The 26,039-nt window shown below is 34.7% G+C and overlaps 2 protein-coding genes across 2 annotated transcripts in view; both read right to left on the bottom strand.

The window, feature by feature from the left end:
• LOC148953096 (neuropeptide F receptor-like) overlaps positions 1 to 25,253 on the bottom strand; it is an 83,328-nt gene extending 58,075 nt beyond the window's left edge. Inside the window, exon 1 of the mRNA XM_089088296.1 lies at positions 25,190 to 25,253. The gene's annotated coding sequence lies outside the window, so the exon portion shown is untranslated. The remainder of the gene's footprint in view (positions 1 to 25,189) is intronic.
• LOC148953095 (neuropeptide F receptor-like) overlaps positions 22,944 to 26,039 on the bottom strand; it is a 50,006-nt gene continuing 46,910 nt past the window's right edge. Inside the window, exon 2 of the mRNA XM_089088297.1 lies at positions 22,944 to 25,329. Within this exon, the coding sequence (XP_088944423.1) occupies positions 24,008 to 25,240 (1,233 nt within the window). The 5' untranslated portion in view covers positions 25,241 to 25,329 and the 3' untranslated portion in view covers positions 22,944 to 24,007. The remainder of the gene's footprint in view (positions 25,330 to 26,039) is intronic.

Here is a 26,039-nt window from a genome sequence, read left to right as displayed (position 1 = left end):
GTATAGAAGCCACACCCAATGCTCTACTTATTCAATTGAAGGAGCCCTCACTGGAAATAATACGCCCTTCTTATCGGAACCCTGGCCCTCCTCAAATTCTGTTTTAAGCTGCAAAAGCGTATCCTAAACCATTATATATGCATTAGGACGCTCACAACATTCTATTCCTTTTAATGTCATGGAAGATCAATCACTTAAACAATTAAAATCTACTATGGGGAACTTTGAACCCTCCCTACCATTAACTGCCGATTCGTCCAAGTTTTTCTTAGAAGTATCCTTCAAAAGGGGTCTGTAGGCACCAATTAAAAATGCATATTTGAAACACTGTAGCCTCGTATCGAAACAGATTCCTTTAATCCCCCTACATCCCTCTAAATCTGATATTTTAAAACTATAGCCCTCTCCCCACCACCTCTTAAAATAAAATCGTTTTAAATCTACAAATATTAACGTTTAAACTCTCAATAAATAAAACCACCGACCCGTTACCCCGCTTCTTATAATTTTCCACTTTAGTTTGAATGCAACTAATCCAATCTAAAAAAAAAAACCTCCTCATAATTTGATAAATGCGGACGAATTGCCAACATCTCTGTGGGCAAGTATTTCGAATACAGCTCACTCGCATATTCATTAAAAAAATATTTTTAGTGCTATTGATGCTTTTAAACCGACCCCCACCCCCACACCCCCATCTGTTGTTCAAGAAGGGCTCGAATCTTGTTAACATATAAATGGGTAATGTCCAGGGGATCTGTTATTATATCCCCTGACACTAGAGAGTTAAATGGGTCACCGAATTTGGCACTGTAGACCTTTGCGTGGTGCAAGGCAGAGTTAGAAAGAAAAAAATCTGGGACTTGGGATACTTTTGATGATGTTATATCATTATTAGTACTAGTACTAGCGGTATCATTAACAAGAATGGTGGGGGTGGCATATAATTGTCAGTTGCACCACCCCCAGTCTGATCTATTGCATTGGATGGACGTGGCGTGAAATCCCCCAGGCTACTTAATATGTCTTCCAGGGTGTTTGGGGATAGCTGATCACGCCAGCCTGTGTTGTCTTGTGACGGAATTTCCTTATGAGAACCCGGTTTAGATGCACTAGTACTACTACTACTAACATCACCTAAATGCTCTCTCATAAATCTATCTGTCCATTCCTGGTCCTCCACCATGTCAATGTCACAGGTTAGATCATCTAGGCTAGCCATGTCCCCAAAAGAATCATTTAAAAAACCTCTATGCCACTCCATATTATCAAGAGCTAGTGTAGCCTCACCCCCAAACTCAATTGGTGGTGCGATGATTGGTTCAGGTCTACTAAAAATGGATGCTTCATGACCTGATGGTGATGGCGCTGCTAATTTATTAATCTATAGAAAAAAGGGTTTAATTTCCATGTGAAATATCCATTATTTTATAAAGTTAAAAAACTATGTCAACTTTTTTTACCCCCTCAAAACTTAATTTCACCCTTCTAGCTTTATATGCACTAAATACTTGCCCCCACCCCCTCACTTCATATAAAGTAGACAAAAAAGAGCTTAGGTAATTCTAAATTTCACCATTTTTTTTATGTTATTAATTACACAGAAAAAAATGAACATCTAAAAAGCCAGGATAAATATTCACTAGGTTGGTGTGGCATACACAATGCAATGTTTTGACTAATAGCAATAAAGTAAAATAAAAAAAATATTTGTCAAGGAACTGCGAATAGTTCAGAAAGAAGCAATAGCCTTATTTCTCCTGAAGCATTTTAAGTCAGATGTTTACCGGGGTATTAAATAAGTACCATTTTTAACCCACCCCTCCCTCAACACTTAATTTCCCCCTCCTAACATTATATTAACTAAATACTTGCCCCATTGGGACTTGTTCATTGTCTTGGGTATTTTACAATTTCTCATAGGCTACTGGCCTAATTTGGCTTTTGTGTGCCCCATTGTTTTTGTGTGGGTTCCATTGTAACTGAATCCCCATGTAACTGAACCCCAAGCAACTAAACACCCTTGCAACTGAACCCCCGTGCATCTGAATCCTCATGCAACTGAGCCCTCTTTAACTGAACCCTCATGCAACTCAACCCCCGTGCACCTCCACCCCATTTAACCAAACCCCATGTAACTGAACCTCCGTGCAACTGAACCCCCGTATGATCGAACCCCCGTTTAACCAAACCCCGGTACAACTGAACCCTCGTGCTATTGAAACCCCTTTAACTGAACCCTCCTGCAACTCACCCTCCCCCCCTCAGCGATCTGATAAATGATGCTTAAAGTGGAACTTACAGCTAGCTCGGTAGAAACCGCTCGTGGGGCATAGTGAATCACGCTATCTCTCCTCAAATTCATGCTAGTCCCCCCAACGTGCTTTAGTGTTTTATGCGACTGGTCCTTGTGGGAAGAAGGGAATTCTGGAGGATTTTGAATGTTGTCTACCATAACCAATAAATCGTCTAATGTCAATATATTTAAAATATCAGGAGACAGTATGCCACCATCTCCTAAAATATCTTCATAATCGAATTCTCCATTGCCATTGAGTTTTGGTCGTTTTTTAAGTGACGCTTGAATGTCAGAATCCAGGAACTAAAAATCAATTTTTAGTTATTCAAAAAGTAACTTGTAGTCCTATAGGCTTAAATCATCCTAAAAGACATAGAAAAAAACCCCTTGAGTAAATTGACACGCATCCATACAAGTAGCTTATTATAATTTGTTAGCCGAGCAATCGATGATCGTCTCATTAAGTTTGCTTAATTATATAAATTAAGTTTGCTTAATTATATAGTCTTAAAAAAAGAGATATTTCTGTAAGTTGCATAAGAAACATTTAGAGCCGAATAGCCTATAACTGTATTGGAATGCCATAAAACACATTTTTAAATACGATACATGAAAAAAAAAATACAATTTCAACTATTATTTTATTCAGAATATTAATAGGGGGCACCCCTTCCCCCAACTCCTCTTTTTTCTTAAATAATTACCCCCTTGAGTAAATAGACACGCGCCCATACAAGTAGCTGATTATAAATTGTTAACTGAGCAAGCGAAGATCGTTTAAGTTTGCTTAATTAAGAGTGCGGTGATATATAATCTCACGAGAAAAACAGCCTTCTAATCAAAATATCTAAACAGCTGTTATGAACATGTGAAATTTATCGTAGCTTCGAGAGCTTGCATAAATACAGAAGTTCCCTTTCTATGTGAAACTCAAATGATAGATAATTCTGTTTGAAACTCTTAATGATAGATAGGAATAAAAAAGGTTATTTCTTATATTAGTCTACAAATAATGTATATTTGCTTACCAATATAATTCTTTTATTGTCCATCAGAACGAGTTGATAAATTGATTCTTATAGGCTTATTATAACTTCTATTAACCAACTGATCCAGATTGACCGATTTGCTGGATATATATAGCAAAAAAAAACATGATTATAACTAGCTGTAAACCGGTATTTCTAGAATGAGACCATTCTTTGATTACGCAATTTGATAATTTCTAGTTTTTGGTAAAAAAACACAAAAAAACATATTATGATGAAAGTGCCTCAAAAACCCGTCTGGTTGCCTTATACAATCTCAATTATACTTTCAAAACGTGTTTCATCACTTTATAGGTATATAATATAAAAGGATTGGTCGCTTTTTGCAATGTGCTCGTCAAACTGCACTGTATATGCTTGTGCAGTTGAAACTGTGTATACTATCACTACTGTTAGTTGCCCTACATTCACTTTCGACTACTGAAAAGGGCACTAGCCCTTTGAATTTCCATTCGAATGAGTCATTTTTGAAGTTTCTACGACAAAGCTTTCTATAAAAACCATTTATGCCCCCAGGTCATAACTTACAACCCTTGCCCTGTGGGTTGTGGTGGGAGTGTCCTCCTCAAAAACATAATTTCTATCTGGAAATCAACTACGTTGAACAAAATAGTTATCTCAAAATTCTGATTGGATGGGTCTGGGGAAATGGTAGGCGTGGAAGGGGTGTTAGTTGCCTTCTAATCGCTTTTGAATATTAAAAAGGGCAATAGCCATTCTAATTTCCAATCGAATGAGCCCTTTTTGAGGTATCTACTACAACTACTTCGATACGAAGTGCCCTGGTCTAAAGAAAATAAAAGAAGTAATAATAATAATAATACATTATGCCAACATCGTTCTTTACTTAGACAGGCGATTGCACTGCCTATGATATGGCGAGGAATACACTAGAAATCGTTTATGACGGTATTTTAAGGAATAAAACAATTCAGGAAAAGAGGGGACGGAGTAACTTAAATATGATATCACATCCCAGAGAAGCAATTTTTCAAAACATTTGTGTGTTATATTATTTTCTATATGAAGATCCTGTTTTTATAAAAAAAAAAATATTTTATTTCAATATTGCCCTTTGTCAGTTGAAAAAGGCACCAACTTTGAGGATTTCCTTTCAATTGAGGCCTCTCCGAAGATTCTACCACCAATAGTTTGGTACAATCACCCCTGAGGATGAAAACAGAAATAAATGAGACTCATAACTGCTTCCAATGAGAAAAAAAACACTTTCCTAATTACCAACTTTAAGGGGAATCAAACATCACATTGAAGGTTTTGGACAACCGTTCAATGGATTTGTGATATTGTGTATAGGAAACAAAAAAATAAATCATGTGGACGTGAGGATTTTCTAATTTATACTTCAGGTTCTTCCTGTCATTTAGGCTAAACTAACGGCTCTGTAAAGATGGGGATAGGTCTGAAACGGCTGAAATTCTTAAAAGACTGACAAAAGAGACATGTATGTAATAATTTTTTACATAAAAAACGCAAATCAAATGATTACACAAAAAATACGTGTTCTTAAATTACCACAGATTATTTACTAACTTTAAACACTTTTTGTCGATCATATGAAACGTCTTCAATTTTGAAAAGCGCATGGACTTTACCAGAGTAAATTTTTACAAACTTATTTTAGTTTTGCAAAAGAAGACACCAAGTAATATGTGAATGAAAGAAAATTTAAGATGGTTAGGACACATTTTATTAAAAAGGAAGGATATGTTACCAAAAAAGAACATTTAGGCAATCCAGCTAGGACCCCAAAAACAGGAGGTTGGTCCTCAAATGGAATGGGAATAGCCCAGCAGTAAGGATTTAAAGGGAACAGGACTGTCATGGGAGGGAATCTAGAGAGAAGTCTGGACGTATTTGGGTGAGAGAGGAGCTTGCAAGGCTGTACTGGCCATAGGTAGATTGTACCAGGAGCAGAAGGTCTAAAAATACATAAAAACGTTACATGAAGAGTCTCCTGAAGAACCTTTCGTTTTGAAAGTTTTAAGTTAAATTTAAATATAAGCCAAATTGCTAGTAATAATTTTACCCTTTTTAGGGAATGCATCAAAGGCAGATCTAGAGCAAAATATGGGGGGGGGGGGGGTGGGGTGGGGGGGTGTGTGGGGGGAAAGTGTGACAAAGGTGCCAATAATTGATAAAATTTACAAGTTTATTAAAAAAAAGAGGGAAACAGGAAAAAAGCACGGGATGAGGAAATAATCATGGGGGCCCGGAGTCCCCAGGTCCCGCAGGATACGCCAACAGGTCAGTAGCATCAGGGCTCGCTTAGCCTAACAGTACCTAGATTCAGATATTTGAGAGACACAAGACACAACAGCCAGTTTCCCTTGACTATCTCGATTGTCAATTTTTTGGATCGTTAAATTAAAAAAGATCTTCACTATCTGGTGGTTATTATTGATGATGTACTTTCAGCAATTAGATTAACAACAAAATTCACTTTTCAAAGGGAATTTGAGTTTTTTGGCTTAAGATTTTTTTGCAAACTATTTTGGGTATTATTTTGATGTCTAATGTGCTTGGTATGGATGAAAGACTGGAAAATCCTGTAATCTTGAGAAAAAAATATTTTTGAAGTACAATCTAAGTATTTTCAAATGTGAAATGAACATTAAGGAGGATCATGACATCGTCCAATTCTTCCTCTCAAATTACCCCAATAGTGGATGTTTTTATCCTATGAGTGTTGTTATAATTTGAACATTTAATAAAAACCATTCCCAGATCAAATCCATTTTTCAAATACATTTTGGTATGATAATGCGTGAGGAAAATGAAAAATGTTCAATAATCTGACAGTGGAAAATCGACGTTTATAAGAGGGGAAATGTCAATTTGAGAATCAAGGTAACGTCATATTTTCAGATTTTGGAAATTTGAATCCTGCGATTGAGTTCAAATGAAAATTAAATTAGGTCGTCCTATTGTCAATTTGACAACTGGGTTACAAGAAAAAATGCCTCTTATAATTCTTTATATTTTCTTATTAGATTTCTTACCAAGTTAAGTGAACAAGAGATACAAGGCAACGGAAATCCACAGCCATACATAAAAGCTTAAAGAGCCCAATGTGGTTTGGGAGCTAAATTGGGCCTCGACTTCAAAAATAAAGCAAATAGAGGAGTCCGATGAAGTTCTTTAACCAGGTTTCAGCATTTACTTTTTTTAATATTACTAGTAGTAGTCAGCCATTAAACGCAAGTGTTCCAGCTGATTTTTTCTGTGTGTATTGGAGGCGACGGGATAAATTCGAAAAAAAAAGTACAAAATCAATTAGGGGTAAAATACGGCAAATTTGTGAAACTGTTGGGGGAAGTGAGATAAATTTTCACATTTTTGACTGTAAGTACCCCATCCCTTTGACAGGGTCAACCTCACTGAGAATGAGGATTCACTAAATACAGAATAAGAATCTTTGAAAATTTTACCTAGGTTTAATAATAACTACCAGCACCACAGGCAGTGCTCAGCAGAAAAAAAAAACAACACAAAACGAGCTTATTGTTGATAATTAAAATTTGGATATTAAAACTTGATTATTAAAATTGACTATCCAAATAGTCAAAATTTGTTTGGAGTCATGAGAAATTTGACTCTTATGAAGGCTTTATTTGGTTTGAAAACTTTTTTTATTTTCAAATACTTTAAGGTAAATACTTTAAGGGTACTTTGAGGGCGAGAATACTTTAAATTTTTTTCAGAGGGTGGAAGTTTGGGGATGAACGAAGTTTTCTCACAAATCCGCCTAAAAGACCATGCAATATTAGCCCCAATGGAACTTCAAGCTTATGATGAAACAGTGAGGAAAATAAAAGAGAGTATGTTCACCGAGGCTATCAAAATAGCAGATGCGTAATATCTCGTGAGCATTTCCCGATCAGCTAGGACTAATTGTATTAATCCAAGTAACTCGACTTTGAATATATTTAATCATTCCATACAAAAAGGCTAAAAAATTTGGGATGCACAAAATTGGTAAATAAAATTGCGTCTCTTCATTTGGCTTCAGAATAAAATTTGTAAGTTGCCTGACCAAGTTGACCTATGCGCAGAAAGAAAACACGAAACTAATTTTGGCAATTTCTGTTCATGAACCAGAAAACTGGCCCTAATTTTGTTTAGTTTTTGATAGGCTTGTTACTTACATGGCATGTAGACAGAAGCAAGCAGACATAACTGAAAACAAATGTATTTTGACTATCGGCTGTATTGATTTATGACACCTGAAACTGGGCCAAGAAGTTTTTGCTTTCTCAGATTAGCTTATACTTACAGTGAAAGTAATTAGAGACAAGAAAACCTCAATGAAAAAAAGATCTATGGTGAAAAAATTGCATTGCTTTCAGACACCAAAAGTACTTCTTCGTTTGTTTTGTTTCCGATATACTGGTAACTTTCCCGGCCACACAAGCCTAAGAGGGGAAAATGGTAAAAAAAAGGGTTGTACTGACTCGTGAAATAACAAAACGGGACAAACGTTGTTTTTCTCTGGTCGGTAAGCAGACTTAGCCTAGGGAACATCGACAAGGACAATAAATTATGTAAGCAGACTTAGCCTTGGGGACATCATCAAAGACAATAAGTTGTGAAAGAAAAATGCAGGTATATCGTACAAATAATACTTCTAATAGGGATCATTCTGTATGTGATCGAAATATCCAGAAATTTGTTATTGTTTTCACTGTAAAAATGAATTTATCCCTATTTGAACTGTTATTTGTGTGTCATAGAAAGGCAGTGTAGTCATCGGAAATACTTATAAATGCAGATATACAGATTTCTCGCGCAAAAAAAATTCGTTTATTTTTGTCAGCCTGATCTACTTTTTCATTTCAGGCCATCTGGACACATCATCTAAAATTTCAGAACTAAGAGAGCTTCAATTAAGTCAAGAAAACTAAGGAAAAAGATTCGTGGCGTTTTTTTTTTTTTTTTCTTCATTTTTTGTGAACAACAACACAGAACTCTTTAGTAAATGACCTTAACATGTATTTACTTAAATAAAAAAAAACTTAACAGCATAAAACGTTTGATTTTAACTATCCCTTTCATGGCGGCAGCGAGAGCTGCAACCTAGTAAAGAGTGAAAAACGCCGCATTGTAACTGAAAGTTCAAAATATATTTTGAGAAAAAAATGTCTAGTGAGGAAAACTTACCGCTTAACGCTGATTCAGGAAGGGTAACTACTATTTCAATTGTCTTTAAAATAAAACTTTATTGCAAAAACAAATTTACGGGAATTTCGAAAATGACCCAGCAGCCCTCAAAAATGGCGTTGGGTCAAAACTAAAGATGAACCACTGACAATAGCCTGATCGAAAGCCTTATACAGAAGATTTAAAGCCCCCCCCCACCGTGAACAAAAGGGAAAATTTCTGTTTGTATGGGAAGCACTGATGTATATCCTTTTATTTCCCTCATTACCATAAGAAGTACCTTTTTTTTAAGTAACAAGGGAGATTATGCCGTAGCAGAGTAGCGTTTTCTGCCTATCTGTGTCATGAAACATGAAACTTTTGCTAAAAAAAAGGTCAAAACGTAAGAGGTTGGAATCTCTAAGATAGCCAATCAAATGCTCATGGTCTAAAACCCTAAAAGGAAGGTTTCGCCATTTTGACAAAAAATATGTCATCGATTTTCCTGGGCTGACATCCTAAATAACTGAAACGAAAATGTATAAGAAATTTCGGTTAACTTTTCTGATAATACAGTGAAAATAAACAATTAAAAACTTGTTTTATGAATAAATTTTGTAAAATATAACGTATATGGTATAAATTTTGTATAAACTTAATATTCTTATTTTGGTATAAATAAGGTTCTATTTGTTAATTTTCACTCACTTATTTAAGAAACTAGCCATTTTTACATATATTGTTCCAATTGTAACTGAAAAGGCAGTGCGGTCTACTAAAAACTTTTAAACCCTGAACACGAGGTTTTTAGTCCACTTATCTTGAAAAACGAGGGAAGAGCTAGTAGTATTGTGCTAATGACTCCAGCGGGTGGCCTACCCCTGTCATTCTGGCGGGGGCCCTACCCCTGTTATTCCGAGCGATGCCCTACCCTAACATTGAGAGCAGTTCCCTATCCCACCATATGACAAGAGCCCTATTACAAGCGATTCCCTGTCCCGCCACATAACAAGAGCCCTATTACAAGCGGTGCCCTGTCCCACAGCACAACAGGTGCCCCATTCCAAGGGGTACCCTTTCCCACCATGAAACAGGTGCCCTATTCCAACGGGTGCCATGGCCACCCTTACAAGCAGACCTATGTTGTAGTTACTAATCCCTCATATCCTCTCTTTACCGTTAACGACAGACATACTATACGAGATCTATCTTTTCCTTGGAAACAATTTTTCTCAGCAATAGAATGATAATACTCCGAGTGGACAGTACCCCTGTCAGTCCGAGCGGACATTACTACTGTTCTTATAGTACTTCCGCTTTGGCAAGCGGTGCCTTATAACATCCCAAGCGCAAACATCTGGTCTTATCGTACTTCCGCTTTGACAAGCGGTGCCCAACATTCTTATGGCAACCAGCAAGTGTTATAAAAGAATCTCATCATACATGCGGCCCTACATTCTGAGTGGCCCTATATTCCGAGCGGCCCACCATACAAGCAGCCCTACATTCCGATCGGCTAACCATACAAGCGGCACCCTGTAAGAAGCGGTGCCATAGGGCTTACTCTTTTCTTCCTAAGCGTCTTAAGATCATGAAGAATGTTTAACGGCAATTCCCCCAATGCTGACATCTACATAACCAAATTCATAGATAGTGTTATTGTTAACTACAATTATAGATGGTGACTTATTTTTTTTTCCAACGATACGGTTTTTAGCTGATAGGCAAATTCCCATTGATTTTTATAAATTTTGTGTTTGATGTAGGAATCGAATTTGAGACCCATGATTTGCTATGCTAAAAGAACGACCCGTTACTCGACTGAACCAACAAGTCATTGGAAATATTACGTCCTTAGAAATACATTCTAAGGCAATCCATGTATTGTATCTGGGACGTTGGCCAACTGTTGTTAGGCGTTACTAAATTCCAAAGAGTTATTTATGCAATCAATTTCTCAGTTGAATCAATGATCTGTTTCTGGGCACCATTTTCAACATCGTTCCGAAAATATGCATGCTACGGTGATTTGAGATGCATGCCAGACAGACAAGTTCTTTTGATGGTTAATGAAACATATTTCGATTTCCAAAAATTGTAATACGTTCGACCACACCCATTGAATTTATATTGACACTGTGTTATATGTGTTTGCAAATCATATATCATCTTTGGTTTAAAAATCACCCCTCCCTACTAGCCATTCTTGAACTATTGAATTCAATCCGTGAAATATTTTTGAAATTAAACCTTGAGGGGACGGTAATGAGCAATACAAAAACTAAAAAGCGCATAAAAATTGCCTTCGGGTAGTTTGCGAGCTTAGCCCTTGAGGTGAATCTTAATGATTTTCGATTTTGAACAGTTTTTTCTTGAGACTGATTTTTTTTAACTTTGTTTTTCATGTCTTAAAAATGGCCTGTAAACTTTGGTGAACATAGTTTTTAGATTGTTTCTTATGCGGCCGCTCCACTGGTACTCTATGGTTGATCATTGACACTACCTGGTTTATTATATGTTAGAGTTTTAGTTTAGGGGTTTAGTTTAGAGTTTTAGTTTAGATTTTTAGTTCAAAGTTTAAATTTAGAGTTTGAGTTTAGTGTTCTACTTTAGAGTTTTAGCTTAGAAATTCAGTTTATAGTTCTAGTTTAGAGTATTAGTTTAGAGTTTTAGTTTGGAGTTTTAGTTTAAAGTTTTAGTTTGGAGTTTGGAGTTTAGAGTTTAGTTTAGAGTTTGAGTTTAGAGTTTTTGTTTAGTTTAGTTTTAGTTTCGAGTTTTGGTTTAGTCAAAGTTTTAGTTTAGAGTTTTAGTTTAGATTTTTTTTTGTTTAGAGCTTTAGTTTAGTTATAGTTTTACTTTAGATATTTAATTTAGAGTTTCTTGTCTCGAGTTTTAGTTTAGAGTTTTAGTTTAGTTAGAATTTTAGTTTAAAGTTTTAGTTTAGACTTTTAGTTTAAATTCTTAGTTTGGAATTTTAGTTTAGAGTTTTAGGTTAGAGTTTTGGTTTAGTTAGAGTTTTAGTTTAAAGTTTTAGTTTAGGGTTTTAGTTTCGAGTCTTAGTTTAGAATTTTTTTTTATAATTTTAGGTTAGAGTTTTAGTTTGGAGTTTTAGTTTAGAGTTTGGAGTTTAGAGTTTTAGTTTCGAGTTCTTGTTTAGATTTCTAGTCTAAAGCTTTAGTATAGAGTTTTAGTATAGAGTTTAGTTTAAGGTTTTTGTTTAGTTAGAGTTTAAGTTTAAATTTTTAGTTTAGAATTTTAGTTTAGAGTTATATTTTATAGTTTTAGTTTAGAGTTTTATTTTATAGTTTTAGTTTAGTTTAGTTTAGAGTTTTAGTTTTAAGTATTAGAGTTTAAAGTTTTAGTTTAGATTTTTAGTTTAGAGTTCTAGTTTAGAGTTTTAGTTTAGGGTTTAGTTTAGAGTTTTAGTTTAGAGTTTTAGTTTAGGGATTAGATTTTTAGTTTTGAGTTTTAGTTTAGTTTTCGAGTTATAGAGTTATAGTTTAGTTTTAGTTTAAAGTTTTAGTTTAGGTTTCTAGTTTAGTGTTTTAGTGTAGTTTTAGTTTAAAATTTTAGTATAGAGATTTAGTCGATTTCTATGGTTTGGCCTGGATTTCTAGGGTCGGCCTGATTTCTACAGTTTCGTAGTAATTCTTATGGATATGTTTAGATTTTAAGAGGATGGCCTTAATCTATACAGTTTGGTCTTGATTCATCGGGATTTATATGTATTAATCATGATTTTTTTAGCTTGACGGGAATTCTACAGTTTGGTCTTGATTTCTACGGTTTGGTCATGAGCTCTATGGTTTGGTCTTGAGCTCTATGGTTTGGTCATGATATTTTAGAGTTTGGCCATTTCTAAAGTTTGGTCTTGATTTCTACGGTTTGGTTTGGATTTTTAGGGTTGGCCCTGATTTGTTTATAAATTTGCTCTGGATTTCTATGCATTGATTATGATTTCTATGAATTCTCCTGAATTTCTAAGCATTCCTTATGATTTCTATGGGATTTTTCTGGATTTCTAATGACCTGTCAGGATTTTTTCGGTTTTCCCTTGATGTTTTTAGTTTTGTGTGGATTCTTAGGGTTGACCCTCATTCTTATGAATTTGTATGGATTTTTATGCATTGCGTATGAATTCTATGAATTTTTCTATGAATTGTTCTGGATTTATAAGCACTGGTTATGATTTCTATGAATTTCTATGAGTTTATATGCATTGATTATGATTTCTACGGGATTTTTTTCTAGATTTTAATGGACCGGTTATGATTTCTAAAGTTTTGTCTAGATGTCTCCGGTATGGCGTCAATTTGTTTAGATCGGCCCAGATTTCTGTGAATATTTGTGGATTTCTATGCTATGATTATAGTTTCAACGAATTATTCCGGATTTAAATGTAATTGTTATGATTTTTTAGAGGTTGCGAATGATTTCTACGGTTTGGTCTTGAATTTTATGGTTTTGTCTGCATTTCTAGGATTTTCCCTGATTTCTACAATTTAATCTCGATTCTTATGAATTTGTCCGGATTTCAAGAGGATGCCCCTAATATGTTTACAGTTTGGTCTTGATTTTTATGAATTTGTTTGGAACTTCTAATTACTGGTCATGATTTTTTAGTGGTTGCCCATAATTTCTAAAGTTTGGTCTTGATTTCTATGGTAAGTTCTTGATCTCTATGGTTTGGTCTGGAATTCTAGGGTTTCCCTGCTTTCTACAGTATTTGAAGAGGATACCCCTAATTTCTAGAGTTTGGTAATTATTTTTTATAAATTTCTCAGGATTTCTAAGTTTTAGGTTAGAGTTTTAGTTTAGAGTTTTAGTTTTGAGTTTTGGGGCAGTAATTTAGTCTACATTTTTTTTATTTAGAGTTTTAGTTTAGAGGTTTGAGTTCAGAGTTTTAGTTTAGAGTTATTGTTTAGATTTTTGGTCTGAAGTTAAAGTATAGAGTTTTAATTTAGTCTTAGTATAGAGCTTTAGTTTAGAATTTTAGTTTAATTAGAGAATTCGTTTAAAGTTTAAGTTTAGATTTTTTAGTTTAGAGTTTTAGTTTTGTTTTAGTTTAGAGTTTTATTTTGTAGTTTTGTTTAATTTAGGTAAGAATTTTAGTTTTAAGTGTTAGAGTTTAGAGTTTTAGTTCAAATTTTTAGTTTAGATTTTTATTTTAGAGTTTTACTTTAGGGTTTTAGTTTAGAGTTGTAGTCTAGAGTTTTAGTTTAGAGATTAAAAATTCTAGTTTTGGGTTTTAGTTTATAGTTATAGTTTAATTTTAGTTTAGAGTTTTAGTACAGTTTTAGTTTAGAGTTTTAGTATAGAGTTTTAGTCGATATCCATGGGCTGGCCTGGATTTCTAGGGATGCCCCTGATTTCTAAAGTTTGGTATTGATTTCTTATGAATTTGTCCGGATTGTAAGAGGATGGCCTCAATCTACATACTTTGGTCTTAATTCATCGGGAATTAAATATTAACCATCAATATAAAAATTTCTTTTATATGTTTTCACTTTTCTAACTTTAAGAAATCAAAATCAATTAAGATTTTAAGGAATAAATATCAATATATGTATATTAAACTGACAATGCAGATTTTCTTCAGTAAATTCATTTGAATTTTTTCAGTAAAGTACAAATTATATTCTGGCTTTTAGAAAGCTTGGGGCTTAGAAACCTACTCATATTTGTTTCTGCTCGTTTTGAGTTTGACTCTTATTTATTTTAGTTTCTGTTTGTTTTGGGTTTCATTTTTTAATTGATACTGATTTGTGGTAGTTGTATTCTCAGTAGATTATTTAATTCTATTTTTGTTCATTTTGTTTTATCGGAGTTCTTTACTTTTTTTTCAAAAAATTTGTTTTGTTGAAAATTTTTTTTTTGATTAATTATAAGTAAAAAACAGTATTCTGTTATAATTATTAACATTGCACAGTTTACAAAGCTAGAGTAATTTTGGCACCATTGTCAGCAGACTACCAAGAGATCGCAGAGGGATGTTTAACGGCTTAATTGAAAGTTGCCTAATCTTATTAATTTCTGTTCCTAACTTCTTTCTGAAGTGTCATACTGTCATATGACAGTAGGGTGCAATTTCTGGAGGAGAAAGCCGGGAAAGCACAACGAGGGTGCTATTGTAGTCTCCATAGTCGAATAACCTTAGCTGGAGGTTTAAATTTTTTGTTCTTGTATACTCTCTCTCCCATCCACCTTCTTAAGTGAAAAATAAAAAATACGATACGGAAAGAAAAAACTGCCTAATGAATAAAATACAATTTATTTACTTTCAATTTTATGACATAATTGCATTTTTGTTAGTAAATTGTACAAGATAGCCACAATGACATACCCCTCAGACTTTTTATTTATGTGACAAAGATGCAAATATCTTGCATGAAAATTTAAGAAACATCAGAAGTAGAACCAATATTCAATTCCAAGCAAAATCATGTTAATTTCTTTGGCTTCATTGTCCAATTTATTGAGTATATTTAAGAAACAAGCAAAACTAATTCAAAAAAGCAGTTTTTCTTTCGGAAGTAAAGATCAAAGTAGAGACTTGAAAAGAGCAAAATTATTGGTTCACCAACTAAGTCAACTAAATCAACAAAATTACCTCAATTAAAATTACCATTCAAATTTTCCATTATCCACAGAACTCTAAAAACTAATTTTCTACAGTAAACTGAGTTCCTTGAGTTTATAATAAATCATAGGTAGCGCAATCGCGCTATCTAAGTAAAGAACGATGTTGACACAATGTATTATTTTTTTTCCATACCAGGGCACTTCGTATCGAAGGACTTGTCGTATAAACTTCAAAAACGGCTCATTCGATTGGAAATAGTAGTGGCTAGTGCCCTTTATAATAGGCGAAAGTGATTGGAGAGCAAGTAGCCCCCCACGCCCATCATTCCCGCAAACATATCCGATCAAAATTTTGAAATAGCCATTTGGTTCAGCGTAGTTGATTTCCACATAGAAAATATGTTTTTAAGGAGGAAACTCCCCCACAATCTTCAGGGCAAGTGTTTTAAGTCATGCCCCGGGGGCATATGAGAACGATGTTGGCACAATGAATTATTTATTTTTTTCCTATAGAGCAGGGCACTTGGTATCAAAGAAGTTGTCGTAGAAACTTTGAAAAGGGCTCATTCAACTGGAAATTGGAGTGGCTTGTGCCCTTTTTAATAGTTGAAATTGATTTCAAGGCAACTAAAACCCCTTCCACGCCCACTATTTCCCGAAACACATCCAATCAAAATTTTGAGATACCCATTTTGTTCAACGTAGTTGATATCCAGATAGAAATTATGCTTTTGAGAAGGACACTCCCCCACAGCCCTCAGGGCAAGGGTTGTAAGTTATGCCCTGAGGGCATATAGGGTTTTTATAGAAGGGTTTGTCGTAAAAACTACAAAAAAGGCTTAATCAATTGGAAATTCAAAGGGCTACTGCACTTTTTAATAGTCGAAAGTGATTGGAAGGCAACTAAACCCCTCTCACGCCCACCTTTTCCCCAAATACATCAAATCAAAATTTTGAGATAGCCATTTTATTCAACGTAGTTTTAAGTTCTGGGAAAAAGTTAATGAGGATGACAGCCCCCCCACAGCCCTCAGGGCAAGGGTTGTAAATTAAAAAATTATACCCTGGGGGCATATAAGGTTTTTATAGAACGCGTTGTCGCAGAAATTTCAAAAAGAGCTCATTCGATTGGAAATTGAATGAGGTTTTTTGGAACTTTGGAAATATAATGTTTTGGAATTTTGAATTTGGAAATATAAGGTTTTTATAGAACGCGTTGTCGCAGAAATTTCAAAAAGAGCTCATTCGATTGGCTAGTGCCCTTTCTAATACCCGAAAGTGATTGGAAGACAACTAATACCCCTTCCACGCCCACAATTTCCGCAAACACATCCAATCAAAATTTTGAGACAGCCATTTTGTTCCACGCAGTTTAAAGTTCGGGAAGTAATATCTTTGAGCAGGGCATTCCCCCTCACAGTCTTTAGGGTAAGGGTTATAAGTTATGCCCTGGGGGCATATAAGTTTTTTATTGAAATCTTTGTCGTAGAAACTTGAAACAGAGCTCATTCAATTTGAAACTCAAAGGGCTACTGCCCTTTTGAATAGTCAAAAGTGATTTGAGGGCAACTAACCCTCCTCTCACGCCCATCTTTTCCCCAAACACATCTAATCAAAATTTTGACATAGCCATTTCATTCAACATAGTTGAAAGTTTTTGTAAATTGGATCTTTAAGGGTAACAACTCCTCCTCCCCAGGAACTTCATGGCCAGGGCTGTACGCTATGTCCTGCGGGTATATAAGTTTTTTATTGACAGTATTGTCGTAGAGACTTCAAAAGAGCTCATTCAGTTGGAAATTGAAACTGCTAGTGTCTTCTTTATTAGTTGAAAGTGATTGGAGAGCTACTAACGCCCCTCTCACGCCCACCATTTTCCCAAACACATCCAATCAAAATTTTGAGATATCCATTTTGTTCAACGTAGTTGAAAGTTCTGGAAATTCGGTCTTTTAGGATGATAACCCCCTCAGAGCCCTCAGTGCAAGGGTTGTAAGTTATGCCCTTGGGGCATATAAGGTTTATATTGAAAGCTGTTGTAGAAATTTCAAAGAGGGCTCATTTGATTGGAAATTTAAATTGCCCTTTTTAATAGACGGAAGTGACGGGAAAGTAATTAACCCCCTGTCACGCCCACCATTTCCCCAAAAACATTCAATCAAAGTTTGGAGATAGCCATTTTGTTTAACGTAGTTGAAAGTTCTGGAAATTATGTATTTAAGGATGACAAACCCCCCAGAGCTCCCAAGGCAAAGGTTGTAAGTTATGCCCTGGGGGCATATAAGGTTTTTTATAGATAGAGTTGTCGTAAAACTTCAAAAGGGGCTCTTCAATTGGAAATTGAGAGAGATACTGCCCTTTTAAATAGTCAAAAGTGATTGGAGAGGGATACTGCCCTTTTTAATAGTCAAAAGTGATTGGAGGGTATCTAACCTCCCTCTCACGCCCACCATTCCTCCAAACACATCCAATCAAAATTTTCAGATAGCCATTTTGTTCAACGTAGTAGGTCTTTGAGAATGACACCCGCCCCCCAGCCCTCAGGGCAGGGGTTTTAAGTTATGCCCTGGGGGCATATAAGGTTTTTATTGAAAATGTTGTCGTAGAAACTTCGAAAGGGTTCATTTTATTGGAAATTCAAAGGGCTAGTGCCATTTTTAATAGTTGAAAGTGATTGGAGAGCGACTAACGCCTCTCTCGCGCCCACCATTTCCCCAAAACACATCTAATCAAAATTTTGAGATAGCCATTTTGTTTAACGTAGTTGAAAGTATTGGAAATTAGGTCTTAGAGGATGACAACCACCCTAACAGCCCTTAGGGTAAGGGTTCTAATTTATGCCTTGGGGGCATATAAGGTGTTTATAGAAAGCATTCTCGTTTCGAAAAGAGCTCATTCGATTGGAAATCGAGAGGTCTAGTGCCCTTTTTAATAGTCCAAAGTGATTGGCTTGACAATTTTATAGTAAAGATCGATGTGGGTATAATGTATTATTTTTGTTGATTTTGTTGTTTAGACCAGGGCACTTCGTATCGAAGGAGTTGTCGTGGAAACTTTGAAAAGGGCTCATTCCATTGAAAATAGAAACGGCTAATGCCCTTTTTAACAGTTAAAAATGATTGGAGGGTAACTAATCCCCCTCCCACCCCCCCCCACCCCATTGGCCAATTAGTTTAAAAAATAAATTTTGGCTTAAAATTAAATCGAAATGCACTGTGTTGATGCTAATTCCCAATAAGGCATCTCAGCAGTATCTCAGGAACGACTGAGGGTAATATGTTCAAACTTTCGGGGCTACTTCTGCTCTTAAAATTTAACCAAATCAAAATAGCGTAAGTGTATCCAAGCTACCAAAGAAAGTAAACAGATTTTTTTGCGAATGGTACGAAGTTTTCCATTTCAGGTCAACTAGATGAGGTATGAAACTAAATTAAACACAACTCTTTGTGTCCAGATTTTTAAAAGGGTCTATGTTGTTAAAATTTCTGAAAATTTTTCTCCAGCATACGAATAGCAGGCCAAACTATAAACTCTTAAAAAAAGAAAAGTAATATTTTCTTTTTACCTGAAAAGACTATGTAAATATACAACGAACAGAAATTAATTAAAAAAACTTTTTCCACAAAATAAGTTTTTCAAAGAAAAGTAAAGAACTCCATTAAACAAGAAATGAGCAAAAATAAAATCAAATAATCTACCAAGCGGGAAACTACCATAAATCAGCATCAATAAATAAATGAAGTCCAAAACGAACAGAAATTAAATTAAATAACCGAGTCAAACTCAAAATGAGCATAAATTACCATAAGTTGGGCTCAAAACCCCTATGCCTTCCCAAGGCCAGAACAAAATTTGCATTTTACTGAAAAAAATACAAATGAATGTGCACTGTCAGTTTAACACACATATACTGATATTTAGTAATCAAAATGTTAATATTATTTGATTTATTAAAGTTATAAAAGTAAAAACATTTATATTCTTTTCAGGAAAATGGAAATTTTGTTCTGACCTTGGGAAGGCATAGGGGTTTTGAGCCCAACTTATGTTAATTTCTGCTCGTTTTGAGTTTTACTAGGCTATTCATTGTAATTTCTGTTCGTCTTGGGTTTCATTTGTTCATTGATGCTGATTTGTGGTCTTTTCACACTTGGTAGATTATTTCATTTAATTTTTGCTCATTTAATTTTTGCTCATTTTTCGCTCTTTTTTCTTTACTTTTCTTTGAAAAATTTATTTTGTGGAAATTTTTTTTTTAATTAATTGTATACAAAAAGTCATCGACATCGTGGTCGCTTAAAGACTATTTGATAGCATTGTGAATTAGTCTCTGGTTTGAGCAGGCTAGTCATAGAATTTTATACTCCTAGAACACCATGTTTTTATTGGGGGGGGGGGGTCAAGGTATTTTTTCAGTAAAGCAGCAGTTTTTAGAATTATACAGACATTGGAAAATATGACTAGTCAGTTTATTAGATCTAATTTTCTAGGTATATCTTATGTAATTGACGAAGTAATAACTTGTGTTGGTTTTAAGTTTCAACTTTACTATTTACTCCGTAAGTAAAGCTTTGCCTTTTTAAAGGTAACTATAACTATATAATTGAACAGTCAAGAATTGTTGAAACTTCAAAGAATTAATACCATTTTATATTAGACAATTAGTCTACTTTTATGAGTTCTTTTCAATAATCTTGAGTATTAGGATGATTTTATTTCATTTTTTTGTCAATGTGTGGATAAATAAAACCCACAGTAATACAAATGCACATTCTTTAAGCCGTTTACAGGGTTTCAAAAATAGGGGGAAGGTTACCACTCTTGTTTCTAAACCTCAATTAGTCTTATGATATTTCTGTTGATGGTGTAAATAAAACCACACTTTCACTGAATCGAAAACGAGCGTTTGCTGTTCGAATGTTTTGAGGGCCGTAGCCCTACTCCTCTTTAAGTTAATTTCGGTTCGTTTTTGGTTTTAATCATTTAATGAATTCATTTCTGCATGTCTTAAGTTTTAATATGACTGTTTATTTTTCTTTGAAAAACTTGGCTTTCAAAAATTCTTTCCAATCCCAGTACATAATAAATAGTACCAATTAGAGAGCTTAGTAGTTATTAAAAGCTACTTACTACTTTTTTTCTGAAGAAGGTCCAGCAACGAAGCAATTAAATTATATTTATTGAAAAGTTCTCAGTTATGACTTTGCTAAATTTCAAGTTGAACACATTTTCGTTCTTTTTTAAACATTTTTTTTCTATTAATAATTGATTTCATCAGCACTTTACTCAGTTTTTGAAGATGCCAAAATCAACTATTGACTTCGCATTTAACAAAATATTCAATATAATCGATTAACTTACATTTCATAAGCCGGAAATAAAATTTTCAAAATCCAATTTACACAAGCGAAAATTCTAAAGGGTTGAGGCATCATAAGCACAGCAGTAACTCTTAATTTTCCGCTGCCGCTTAGCATTTTCAAATAATAAGAATCAAACAGTTCGTGGTAACGAACTGTAAGTAAGGAGCGACCCGGCTCAATGGTAATCAAAACTCTAAAAAACGGAATTTTTATACCAATAAATACATCAAAAGAATCAAATTTTAATTCTAATTTCAAATATATAAGTTTCATCAAGTTTAATCTTACCTATCAAAAGTTACGCGCCTGAGAAAATTTGGATGATTTTCGAAAAAAGGGGGAAAGACCCCCTAAAAGTTATAGAACCTTAATGAAAATCACACCATCATATTCAGCGTATCAGAGAACCCTACTGTAGAGGTTTCAAGCTCCTAGCTACAAGAATGTGGAACTATTCATTTTTTTCCCTGAAGAAAGATCACCGAGGCGTGTTTATTTGTTTTTTTTTTTTCTTTTTCTTTTTTCTTTTCCCCAGGGGTGATCTTATCGAGCCAGCGGTCCTAGAATATGGTGGGAGGGCTCACTGGAACGGAAATTAAAAGTTCTAGAGCCCTTTTTATGTGACCCAAAAATGGAAGGCAACTAGGCCCCCTCCGACGCTCATTCTTTTCCCAAAGTCACTCGATCAAAATTTTGAGATAGCAATTTTGTTCAGCATGGTCATAAATATTGTAGCTATGTCTTTTAGGATGACTTAATCCCTCGAAACCCCCAGGAGGAGGGCTGAAAGTTATGAACTTTACCCTATGTTAACATATAGTATTGGTTATTTTGACCCAGCTCAATGGTAACCGAAACTCTAGAAAACGGTATTTTGATACAAATAGATGCATAAAAAGAATTGTATTTTAATGCTGATTTCAAATATATAAGTTTCATCAAGTTCAAACCTACCCATCAAAAGTTACGCGCCAGAGAAAATTTGGCTGATTTTCGAAAAAAGGGGGAAAGACTCCCTAAAAGTTATAGAACCTTAATGAAAATCACACCAACAGATTCAGCCTATCACAGAACCCTACTGTATAGGTTTCAAGCTCCTATCTGCGAAATTGCGGAATATAGTATTTTTTGCCAGAAGAACGATCACGGGTGTGTGTTTATTTGTTTTTTTTTCCCCAGGGGTGATCGTATCGACGCAGTGGTCCTAGAATATCGTGAGAGGGCTCATTCGAATGGAAATTAAAAGTTCTAGTGCCCTTTTTAAGTGACCAAAAAAAAATGGAGGGCAACTAGGCCTCCTCCCACGCTCATTTTTTTCCCAAAGTCACCTGATCAAAATTTTTAGATAGCCATTTTTTTCAGCATGTTCGAAAATATTCTAAGTATGTCTTTTAGGATGACTTAATCCCCCTGACGTTCCCGGGAGGAGGGCTGAGAGTTATGAACTTTACCCAATGTTAACATATAGTATTGGTTATTGGGAAGTATACAGTACAGATGTTTTCAGGGGAGATTTTTCCTGGTAGTGGGGGGGGGGGGGCCGGTGGTTATGTAGGAGGATTTTTCCATGAAGGAAGTTTTCATGGGGGAAGGAACGTTGCTATGAAGGGGACGCCGGACTTCCCAGTATTATTTAAAAAAAGATCAGAAATTAAATATAAAAAAACAAGTTTTTCAACTGCAACAGCAGCAACATCAAAAGTTTAAACGAACAGAAAATATTACATATATGATTGGGTTCACCCCCTAGTCAATACCTCACTCTTTAAGCCAGAGATTTTTTTAGTATTTTCATAAGAGCTATTTATTCTAATTAACGGCCTTTGTGATTAAGCGGTCATTTTTAAAGAATTGGAACAAAATTCAAACTTTCGCTTAAAGAGCAAGGTATTGACTAGGGGACGAACCCCCTAATATACGTATTAAATTTATATGAATATAGAAGTTCGTTACGTAAGTTAATTCGTAAGTTACGTATATTTATTACTAATAAAAACGTTCGTAAATAAAATGAAACAAGTTTCGAGAAAGCCATTTAACCAAATAAAAGTAAATTAATATGAAAATTTTATTTCAATTATTCATGTACTGTGAGCCAAGATCAAAACCTGCATTTACTCAAAAACGTTCAAAAATTAAATAAAAAAACAAGTTTTTTTAACTGAAAGTAAGGAGCGACATTAAAACTTAAAATGAACAGAAATTATTCCGTATATGAAAGAGGCTGTCCCTTCCTCAACGCCTTGCTCTTTACGCTAAAGTTTGACTTTCTCACAACTCTATTTTTTTTAAACAATAAAAAACTTTAGCGTAAAGAGCGAGGCGCTGCGGAGGATACAACCCCTTTCATATACGGAATAATTTCTGTTCGTTTTAATGTCGCTCCTTACTTTCAGTTAAAAAAAAACTTGTTTTTTTTTGTTTAATTAACATTAAGAACGATCTGCAAATTTCTTTGTCCTTGGGGATTCTTTGTCCAGTACTTTATTTCGATGCCATTTTGACTAATAATTCCAACAATTATTTAATTTTAACATACATCATACAAAATTTATGACATTCATGGATTAATGTAGAGAAAAAAACAAATAAAATACACTTCAATCGGTAAAGTAAGCGAAATAAATTCGAAAATCAAAATCGAAATAAACGAAAATCAAGAGAACGTTGAAACTGACAACTTTCTCTGCACTATGATAAACTTTGTTGTTATGTCTGGGGCATCAAATTTATTCTACTAGTACTATGCTCGGATTGATTTAAATCGCTTTATATTAGTCTTTCTTAAAAGGAGTAAAGATGACAAAGGTAAAGGAAGGAATGATCAGGGAAAGTAGAATACAACCTTAATATACTCTAAACACACTTGTATTTTCAGTTCTCAAGCACATAAGCGAGCATCCATGCTTTCTAAAATTGCTTTACAGCTGATGATTGTTTAACTACATTTATAAGTGATTGCAATTCATTAAAATCACTTATGAATCTTCACTTGGAATTTTATGCGCATCATTTTTTTGTTGTTTTTTTTTTGTACAGACTCGGTCAAACTAGCCTTGTAGTTCATATTGCATCCACTGTGAACATGTTTTAAGAATTCAGTGACTGATGTTGGGCAATAACTAAAAGAAATACAAGCTATTTTTGAAGCGTAGGGCATATATCTGCCTAAGTATCGTCCATAATAACCATGAGATTAATCACAAAAATTGAAATTTCACTCAAAACTACTGTTGTATGTTTGTAAATTTACACGTCACATTTTCAAAACCTTCTTTAAAAAGACGGGATGTCCGCATTTATATTGACCATGCACTCAAAGGGGATTTAGATAAGCTCCACTGATGCTACATCCTTCCCTTAATGTAAAATTTCCCGTAATATTCCGAAGAAGGATACAATTTCTTGATTCCTTAGAAATTGTGTTTTTATTCAGTTTGTCCTCTCCTTAACTTTTGACTCTTTTACAAATTACATATTCTTAGTTGGCTCAGAAGCAAACAGCACTTTCATGTCTTTGGTCACTAGTTATCAGGTCTTAGGCACAGATGGTCTTTTTATTTCATGTCGCTTGTGCTAATAAAGTCACATTCAAGCAGAGAAGGTGAACTGCAGTGTAAAGTGCTTGATGAAGTCAGAATACGTTCATAAATTTTATGCTTCGCTCCTTGACTATCTGAAGGAGTTGGTGTACTTGTAGCTTTTGTGTAAATGATTACTGGGGTCTTATTTTTATTACTTTTAGTTATTTTTGTAAGACAGGAAAATGTATGAAAAAACTCCTTGCGGAAGTTTTCATTCAACCATCCATACAATATAGGATTTAAACAAGCACTGGTCATACTAACTAGGTGGCATATTCCATACAGGATGTACCTCTTCTCTGAGTTGCCCAGAAATGAGCGGAATGAATCATCCACACAAAGGAAAACATGCAATGGCAGCCAGCTGACGGCAAAAGCAACTGTTACAGAAGCGAGAAGCTGGTTGGTTCTTCTGAGACGATTGTGCTCTGCTTCAATTTTGTTTTTGTCGTGCAGCATCGCCATTAGAGTTTCCATCCTATTTTTTAACTGTTTTGATATCCTTCTATAGGCGATCGATACGGTAACAATCGGAACAGCGTACTGAAAAATCACAGTGGTTACAGAGTAAGCTATACTGAATATTGATGAAAATTGCTCTTCGCAGCTTCTTATGATTATATAAGGTGCATACAAAGGCTCGTGAAGAATTACTATAGTTTTTGTCAAAATGGAAGAAATAAATAGTGGTACGGCGAACAAAATACCTATCATCCAAATTCCACAAAGGGCAATGCCCGCTTTTTTTGCTTCAATCGTATTCTGTGTTGGATGTATAATCAAATAATAACGATCAATGGCAATAGCCGCTATCGACAATGCTGATACGTAAACACAGATGGTTGGAACACAGAATGAAATGTTACATAAAAATGGCGTTTTCCCAAGGGGCCAGTAATAAGTCAATACACCAATTAATGTAAAAGGCATAGCAATGACACATAACAGAAGATCAGATACTGCTAAATTAAAAATAAACATATTTCTGGTTGTTCTCATTGTCTTTTTGGTCAAAACAGTGCAAATTACTAGACCATTTCCAAAGGCTCCAAATAAAATCAGAATAGAATATAATATTATAAAAATATAGTATAGGGGTGGTTGAATTTTCCTATTTATCAAAAGTTGCTTTTGAACATCAGCGGGAACACTTACATTTGAAATGTCTAAATCATAAAGTTCTTCTTGCGAGTAATGGCTCTCCATGAAACTTATCTTCACTACTAATTCTTCAAACTGTATTACCTCTTGGTCTAATCTTTGATTGTCTGCATACACAGTTTTGGCTTTATGACCTGTAGAAATAATGGTAATCAGCCTTACTATACTTATGTCTCAGTTTTTACATACTTGAGAAACCTTCAATTCAATCAAGCAAAAGCTGCTTTCAATTTCCTTCGACAATATCTCAGAGAGTCACTTAACAATTAAAATCAAAAGAATAGTCCACTATAACAACATAAAATAGTTTATGATATCACAGTTAACGCAGTGATTGTGGCTTGGCAAAGAGTGTCTCCCAAAATAATGTATAAACGGCTTTTTTCCTAATTCCCCTTGCTCATTACATAAAAATGATGGCCGTAGAGGATTTGGAAGGGCTTATTCAAGCACAAAGTCTGGGTTCTAGCATCATTTTTATGACCAACATCAAACAAAAGTCAAATCCCTACCCTTTCAAAAGCTCAAATGCTCCAGAATATCCCACATGATTTTGAATGAAAATTTCAAAGACAAATACTTTAATCAAAAACATCGATATACCCAAAAATGTGCTTTCGAAGACAATTTGGTAAGAAGAGCATCATTCATAGTTGTGGCAATTTATGCCCTTTTTTAAAGTATGGCTTCGTTGTCTACTTGACTTCTGGTTGGTTTCGAATTCAATTCTTAGTTGATAGGGATTTCAGCTTGTTTTATGTTGGGTATTTTTATGCACTTCAACATACCCCCGTATTCTTGCCACCATTAAATCTGGAAGTCTCTTAGCTTTGGTGGAAATCAA

Source organism: Artemia sp. Qi Xiang Cuo, chromosome 4 (genome assembly GCF_049724085.1).
Source record: "Artemia sp. Qi Xiang Cuo chromosome 4, ASM4972408v1, whole genome shotgun sequence".
NCBI classification, from domain to species: domain Eukaryota; kingdom Metazoa; phylum Arthropoda; class Branchiopoda; order Anostraca; family Artemiidae; genus Artemia; species Artemia sp. Qi Xiang Cuo.
Note: the sequence above shows the minus strand (reverse complement) of the source record. Positions and strands in the feature narration are given on the sequence as shown.